At 35.0% G+C, this 8,616-nt stretch overlaps 1 protein-coding gene across 1 annotated transcript; it reads right to left on the bottom strand.

Moving 5' to 3' along the window:
* Positions 1-1,798: 1,798 nt before the first annotated feature.
* On the bottom strand, positions 1,799-6,452 carry LOC107832769 (ruBisCO large subunit-binding protein subunit alpha). The gene is made up of 8 exons (XM_016660648.2): positions 6,229-6,452; positions 5,464-5,653; positions 4,664-4,785; positions 4,304-4,511; positions 4,064-4,209; positions 3,654-3,960; positions 2,731-3,182; positions 1,799-2,330 (listed from the first exon to the last, which is right to left on the bottom strand). The coding sequence occupies exons 1-8, from the start codon at positions 6,283-6,285 to the stop codon at positions 2,043-2,045; spliced, it is 1,770 nt and encodes a 589-aa protein (XP_016516134.1). The 5' UTR covers positions 6,286-6,452; the 3' UTR covers positions 1,799-2,042.
* Positions 6,453-8,616: the final 2,164 nt, after the last annotated feature.

Raw genomic sequence — 8,616 nt, 5'->3', positions numbered from 1 at the left:
CTTTAACATTTCTGCAATTACTTCCTAAAATCTTGAATTACTTACGTAAAATTATGGTAACTATTAGAATTGGTAAAATTTGATCAAAATCAAACTAATTAAGACTTCAAAAATGCGACAAAGGAAACATAGCCTTTCCAGAATTTTTAGTAGTGTTGGATATTTTTCTATCATTGGAGAGCAAGAATGTGTCACCCATTAAAAGTGAGAGAACAAAAATACCCCTGGAACTATTTAACAGTAGGTCGCAAACTGATTCAGCGACCAACCTGTTTAAAATTTTCGTCCCGCAGTGCTTGTGATTGTGGCTCAATTACATTATGTTTGAATTGAAAGGGTATGATTTCTTATTTAAAATGTCATTTTGTTTTGATATATTCTTTTTATTAATTTTTATTTAATCAAATTTGAGTTAAAATAATAGATTGAACTGAATCAAATTTATTTCAATTTAATGATAGCATAGTTTATAAAAAAGATATTTCGTAAAAAAACTTCATTAATCCACAACGGGATGAACGGACGAATGCCTACCTTTGGTGCTAGTGAGAGAGGTGTAGTAAACAGAGTAATATTTCGTAATCTTTATATTTTAAATTCAACTCACTTTGTCATATTTTGGTTAGAAGAGGATCCAAGAATTTAAGTTAGTGGAAAGCTGAATTAACAATTATTTCAATTTAGTAGACACATTTGATTGAGTATAAATTTTAGAACCAACCGAATTAGAACTTTATCTTAAACATGAAATTATGCAATCATAAGACTTTGAAACTTGTGACCCTAAACGTTTATGATCCCAAACATATCATATCATTTTTATGCTATAAAAGCTTCTTATTAAGATAAAATGAAAGTTTGACCTATGCTTTCAAATTTTATTCTCTTAACAAACTAAAAACGATATAAAATCACGTAAATGAAAGACCAAAGGACGCACTTTTAATGTAAAAATAGCACAATCTAGCTAGTTTTCGGATTGGTCATTCAAAAATAGCCAGCATTTACCAAGTCAATGAAAAATAGCCACTATTTTGCTGCAACAGAGACCGGTCCAGCATAATATACTGGAGTCGGTACACCTGTGTATGAACTTCCAGCATATTATGCTGGACCAGTATACTTTGCTGGCTCCAGTATAATATACTGGAGAGTGGAGCACCGGTGTTCCAAACTCCAGTATATTATGCCGGAGCGGTATATTATACTGGAACTCCAGTCTAATATACTGGAGTTCCAGTATAATATATTGGAACTCCAGTATATTATGCTGGAGTATTTTTCCGGATTTTGAACAGTGTTTTCGTTCAGATTATCTTCACATAAAAAGTGGTTAAATTTCGATTACTTTTAAAATTGGGCTATTTTTGAATGACCACTTGTAAGTAATGCTATTTCTGAATGTCTCCCACTTTTAATCCGTGACAGATCTACATTCAACCGAGGAGAGTCGATCAACACTCCTTCATCAGAAAATTATACTTTATTGCTGTCCATCAAAAACAAAAATATACTTTATTGCTAGATAAAATTTTCATTCTATGTATATTTAATGTGCATTGACTCCCCTTAACTTTTTGATACATATCTTTTTATATTTTTGACTCCCCTAGGTGAAAATTTTGGCTCCGCCAACGCTGTTAGCGTAAAGCAAACAAAATACATCGACGGCCCCTAAAACTTGTCCACACTTTTCACTTAGATACTGTTCCATTTGAACACTTCAACGACATCTCAAATGTGTCATTTAAACACAATGTGCTGAAATAACAATCTATGAACTGAAAAGAAATGAACATGAATAACCAAGACTTTTATCCATTCCAAAAGATAGACGATTGCCTTTATGGTACCAGAATGAGCAGCAATATTTGCTTTAATGCAAGTTTCAACTGTGAGAACTAAAAGCTGAAAAGCCAGCTAAAAATTTAACAATGCACTCATCTAGTTCTACACTAATCAACTTACCTAACATGCCCGCCCCCGCGTCAAAGTTCATCTCAACACCAACAAAAATTCCTACCAAATATTGTTATGTTGGATCACACTGTGAGCCCTTGTGGAGCAGCAGGTGCAGCTGTCTTAGGCTTTGCCTTCTCGACCACAATGGCTTGTGTTGTAAGTACCATTCCTGCAACTGACGCTGAATTCTGCAGTGCACATCTCGTCACCTTGGCTGGATCGATGACTCCAGCGTCAACAAGATTCTCGTATTTGTCTGTCATCGCGTTATAGCCCATCTCCCATTCAGCTTCCCTTACCTTCTCCACTACTACTTCCCCTTCAATTCCTGCATTTTGGGCTATCAAAGATGCTGGGGCTACTAATGCCTGCAACAAAAAAGTGATAGTTAACAGACATAAATAAATAATATTTCGTTATATCGACTTCATGTTTTTACACACATTCCAGAATTATCCTACCACCCACCCCAAAACAAAAACTATCCTGCCTAGGTTTCATTGTATAGGTCACTCTTTCATTTTTGTCTGTTTCGGAAAAGAATGACATCTTTCTATATTTAGAAACCATTTAGCCTTCACTCTTCCATTTTACCCTTATGACATGCTCTTTTATATATAGCCGTAAAAATGTCAATAGCATATTTAGGACCATAAGTTTTAGGATACTTTTGGCATGTGCCAAATTAGACTCCTCGCCCAGCCAAATACTGCCAAATAAAATGAAATGAGACATGAGAGTAATCATTAATATTTGAGCACTCTTTACCCTTTGAATGATGTCAGCACCCAACTTTTCATCTGCATCTTCGAGCTTGTCCTTAATCGCAGGGACATAAGTTGATAGATGAACAAAGGCAGCACCACCACCAGGTACTATTCCCTCTTCGATTGCAGCAAAAGTTGCATTCTTTGCATCCTCAATGCGAAGCTTGCGGTCCTCAAGCTCAGCCTCTGTAGCAGCTCCGACCTTGATGACGGCAACACCCCCAGACAACTTGGCGATTCTCTCAGCAAGTTTCTCAGAGTCGTAAACCGAGTCTGTCTCGGACAACTCCTTTTTGAGCTGAGCAATCCTAGCCTGTATCTCATCCTTCGATGCGGCATCAGCAATGATGGTTGTTGAGTCCTTGCTAATGGTCACCTTTCTGGCAATTCCAAGTGCTTCAACTGGGGTACCCTCAATGAGCAGGCCCAGGTCAGTTGCTTGGTACTCAGCTCCTGAAATAATATCACAAATTTTACACGGTCAGGAAATGTTCCGCCGTATAGATGCATCTTAGCAAGAAAATAATCATTGCATCTGTCCCGAAAGAAAACGAAAGTCCAATGAACAGTGTCCCAGTTTCTTCCTAAAATAAAAATTAAATAATATATAGGAACAGGATGAAATTAAGGATTCAAGGAAACAAACAAGCTAGAGTTCTTGGTTTTAGCTCAGCATTGGAGTCTCTCTCTCCCTCTCTAAAACACAAAATCTTTCTCTTTTCTATCTTTTTAATGGTTATGTTTGTTTCTATCAATTTGACAATCTAAACATCTAAATATGATAAGTGTGAATACCTGTTGAACAAGCTCATCTAACTTATGTCTGACAGAGAACAAATGGGAACCTGGAAACTAGTATACTCTCCACTATCATCAATATTTTATTTGAAGAGAGAGCTTTAAGTTAAGTGAGCGTATGAGAACCTGTCACAATGGCAATATCTTGCAGAAGAGCCTTTCTCCTTTCACCAAATCCAGGAGCTTTGATGGCGGCAACGTTCAGTATACCCCGCAGCTTGTTCACAACAAGAGTAGCCAGAGCTTCCCCGGTGACATCTTCAGCAATAATGAGCAGAGGGGAGCGTAATTGAGTTGTCTTCTCTAATAGAGGGATAATATCCTTGATAGCCGAGATCTTCTGATCCGTGACCAAGACTCTAGCATTCTCAAACTCAACAATTAATTTTTCAGGGTTGGTGACAAATTGTGGGGAAATATATCCTCTATCAATCTGCAACGAATTAAGCAAAAAATGTCAACAAAAACAACACTAAACCCACTGTCAGTAACAGTCACTATGAAGAATATAGCATAGTTGCAACAAAGATACAAACCTCCATTCCTTCTTCAACATGAACAGTTGTCTCAAAGGAGGAGGATGACTCAATGGACAACACACCATCTGGACCGACTTTGTCAATTGCATCCGCAATCATGGTGCCAATACTTTCATCATTGCCAGCAGAGATTGAAGCAATAGCTGGTCGAACAAAACAATTTGAAAGACTAATAATTAGCATCGCACACAGATGAATGATGGATAGAGTCCACAAAGAAAAGCATTAAGATATTACCTTTGATGTCATCACGACCTTTAACAGGTCTAGCCTTCTTTTCTAGCTCTTCAATCAAACCAAGTACAGTTTTATCAATGCCCTTCTTCAAAGACACTGGGTTTGCACCAGATGTAACACTCAACAGACCAAGTTTAATGATTTCGCGGGCAAGAACAGATGCAGTTGTGGTTCCATCACCAGCTGAATCGTTGGTTTTGCTTGCAACCTTCAGAGTAGGCATTTCAAAGGTATCAAATGAAGAAATCAAGGAGATAATATCAACAGTATTTAGAAAATCATGTTTGTACTAGACGAAGGCGTATTCAGGGCAAAATCACTATGATCTTAAGTTAAAGAATTGACATGAAAAGAACCAACCTCCCTGATAAGGGCAGCACCAGCATTTTCCATGGCATCAGGTAGTTCTATAGCACGAGCAATTGTAACTCCGTCATTAACTACCTTTGGGGTGCCATATTCATCCAACACTACATTCCTCCCTGTAGGAGAGTAAAATGTCTTCAGGAATTGCATTCATTTAGCACCAAGCATATAAGTATACTAACAGACTTAATCAGACAAGTGGTTTGATTATTGAAGATCTACAAGCCGTAGTGTGAAACCATAGTTCATGCAAATTAAATCACAGCTAATAGAAACAGAAGCACATAAGTATAGCACAAAAGATGTCTAGTAATGTCTTGTATTTTGAAGACTATTGCACCGCTTGGAGCAAGAAAATTCAGACATAGCACACTAATGCTAGGCATTAATCACGGCATTTTATCCCATTCTACATACAGATAATCCAGAACTATCACTGAAAATTATTTAAATAATGAAATAAGTTTCTTTGCTTCGCCTCATTTCCCTTCAAGTACACGAGATAATTCACTGCATCAACTAAGAATTCTTTTAAGGACTGAAACAACCTTTTCCTTTAATTCTGGCTCAAACTTATGAAATCGGAATTACATAATCAAAACATACAAAGGGAGCTAAAATGCAGCTCGGCAAGACTTTCAGGCCACCAAGTGTCTTCATTTCCAAGGATATAACGAAAGGTAAATGACTAGAATTAAGAGTACTGGTCATTCAAATAAGCAATAAAAACCAAAACTTTGACCCACAGTGCCGCAAAATATTGAAAAGACAATTAGGAGGCATAAAAAACATACCCCTAGGACCAAGAGTGAGACCGACGACATCAGCAAGCTTATCGATACCAGCCTGAAGGGCACTCCTAGATTTCTGGTCAAAGGCAATTTCTTTAGCACAGGCCTTGACTACAAACCGGTTGCTCTTTGCACTTCTGTTGCTGAATTTCTGTCCCTGCAATTGGTTGACCCTCCTGTTCTTCAATGCCCCCTGCGCATCGAACACTCAAATATATAAGTAAACAAACAAGTAAGCATCCCAAATTTAAAACACAGTAGCTAATAATACAAATAACACACATAGTAGCCAAAAGGACTTAAAGCAAAACCGCCCATCCAAAAAGCAATGGTACAAAAAACATTCATAGTAGCACCTAAGACTTAAAACAAGATGACCCTTATAAAGAAATTGTACTATGAACTCTTAAACACAAATACAATAATCCATTTCAAGAAAGAATTTAACTTATATACACCAATAGTATAAAGAAATTCTACACTATCAGGTCACCAAAAGGTATTTCCACGCAACCTTCCATAAAAAGTGTGGATTTGTATCATTGAATTTGTAATTTGTAACCTTTACCTGATAGAATTCTTAACAATTTCGATGGATATTAGTAAACTCACATGTATAAACAGCACTAAATAGTAAGAAATACTCAAAATAAAACGACCCATAAGAAGAAATGGCACAAACAACACACACAGTATCGAACAAAACTCGAAACAACAAGACCCATATAAAGAAATGATACAAACAATAAATGGTAGCAAAGAAGGAACCTGTTTAGAAGGAGAAGGGATGATAGAGGCAGTGGAAATTGCATTAGCAGAAGCCATTTGAGGGCTTTAGGCAGCTGCTATAGGAAGTCTTTGTATTGTGAGAGGATAAGGGGATTGGGTGGGTTTGGAGTGAAAGAGTAGGAGAAGTTTGGTAAAGTATACAAAGAGAGAGGAGCTAGGGCTTAATATTGTTTTAATTTTGGAAGTATTATTGAGTGAGGAGTGAGGAGTTTCGAGAAGATTCTATCCGTTCCAGAACCGTTGAGACTTGAGAGAAAGCTAAGGGTAGATTAATTGTTTGCATCTCTTGGGCTGTGCCTCGGATATTTAAGAAGAATTAACCCAAATAGCCACTCACTCAATCGTTTAAACTAAAAATAATCAATGAATAATTTATGTATAATAACACATATAATTGTGTATAACAAATATTTCCTCTGTTTACTTTTACTTATTCACTATACTAAAAATATATTTTTACTTTTACTTGTCCACTATACTAAATCAAGAGAAAGACAATCTTTTTTTCCTGTTTTACCCTTATCATTAATTGCTCATTTTTTAAATTATTTCTCAAGACTTTTTGAAATATTATCATTATTAAGGGTTATGTGGTAAAATATATATTATAATTATTATTTCTTAAGGGACGTAAAAAGTCCAAAGTGGACAAGTAAAAGTGAATGAAGGGAGTATATATTTATATATATGGGTAGTGATATCATGTCTCCACTCGAAAAGGCTGCTACTTAGGAGTTAGCTTATGTGTTTTAAATTTTAGTTTTTCATTTCAATTTTGCGAAATATTAATGTCCTAAATTGTCTTGAAATTAAAATTTTTAATTTAAATTTTTTAAGATAAAATAAGCAGTAATAAATCCCTAAATAGCAGCACTAAAAATGACTATTAGTGAAAGAAATTTTTCTTTCTCAGGCTTTAATTTGGGCTACTTTAATCAATGGGCAGTCAAATCCTCTAATGTTTGTTGATATTGGTCCATATTTGATAGTGATAAAGCCCATTGTTATAACCCATGTTGAGCAGCCCATTTTATGGAGGAATCCCATTTTGAAGAACCTAATACTTCAAATATTCTTGTTGATAGAAGTTTTAGTAAATCTTCCATGAATGGGCTTCATTTAAATATTTGGGAGAACTATACAATATTGCCACTCTAAAATAAAATATGCGTAAAATATATATTTATATATTAAATATTAATATATAAAAAATATTTTTTTATATATAATCAGTATATGTTTTTATATATTGGCTAACAGATGCCATTATTTGTGGCTGACTTGCCCTAAACATTTTCACCAACGAAATGTCAATTGCGAGGTGAAGGCAACTCTTATTTTGCTAGTTGAAAGTTGGAAATTTTACCTCCTATAGCAAATTATTACACCATATTTATTATAAATCAAAACAATCAAAATATTATTACTTATAGCTACCTTCTTTATTTTATAGCAAAATAGATATTTATTTTATACGCTATCATTGAGGCATGAAATACGCCAATTATGTTCTCTCTCTTCCTTCTCTCTATTAGCAAGATTCTAATCTTATCTCTTCTCCATCAAATCAACAGAATCGTCGGCGTCATCATTGTGTTCATCGTAGAATCGTCGTCGGCGTCAGAATCTTCAGCAGCGTCATCCACTATTGGCTCATCCTCTTAGGCGAACATATCTGGCCATGGCTACGCCAGAGAAGATTTGAGGTCGGATTTTTGTTCGTCTCCATTTTTAGTTTTAATACAATGTATATATTATTTTTCTTGGCCGGAAAACACCGTCTCCGACGAACTTTCTTCTCTTCTTTGTTATTTAGTCACATACAATGATATAAATATATTATATTCTATACAAATACACTCAAATATATTGTATTTTTATATAAAACACTGCTTTTTTTGCATGTATTTATGTATTCCGAAGGTCTGTATTTTTTAAGTACAACTAAATGTCACTGTGTTTTTTTTTGTAATTTTTTGTTATTTGAATAGAGTCAAATTAAATACGGTAAATTGAATACAATGTATAATAGTGAATAATAAATATCTTTGAATTGAATACAATGTATATAGTCGAATTGGGTATTACAACATACACCCTATTTCTTGATTTTGTTGTTTGAATATAACTGAATTCAATATAGTAAAATTGAATACAATTCAATATTGCGCTTTCCGTTATTAAACACCCGTAATCACTATTTTTAGGAGGATTACCTTACTATATTTATAAATACATTCGTGCGAATACATGAAATATAAAATTAAACAGCTGTAATCCCTGTTTTTTAGGCGGATTACCTCACTGTATTTATAAATACAGTCGCGGGAATACATGAAATAAAAAATTAGACAGCTATAATCCCTA

Source organism: Nicotiana tabacum, chromosome 18, assembly GCF_000715075.1.
Source record: "Nicotiana tabacum cultivar K326 chromosome 18, ASM71507v2, whole genome shotgun sequence".
Taxonomy (NCBI): domain Eukaryota; kingdom Viridiplantae; phylum Streptophyta; class Magnoliopsida; order Solanales; family Solanaceae; genus Nicotiana; species Nicotiana tabacum.
This window is presented reverse-complemented; position numbering and strand designations above follow the sequence as displayed.

Bases quoted from the DNA above. Each gene is read 5' to 3' on its own strand.
- LOC107832769 (XM_016660648.2), bottom strand. From the start codon at position 6,285: ATGGCTTCTGCTAATGCAATTTCCACTGCCTCTATCATCCCTTCTCCT. The intron at 3,183-3,653 runs GTTCTCATACGC...ATATTATTTCAG, and splicing joins AGATATTGCCATTGTGACAG to GAGCTGAGTACCAAGCAACT. The intron at 2,331-2,730 runs GTAAAGAGTGCT...TTTTTGTTGCAG, and splicing joins GTGCTGACATCATTCAAAGG to GCATTAGTAGCCCCAGCATC.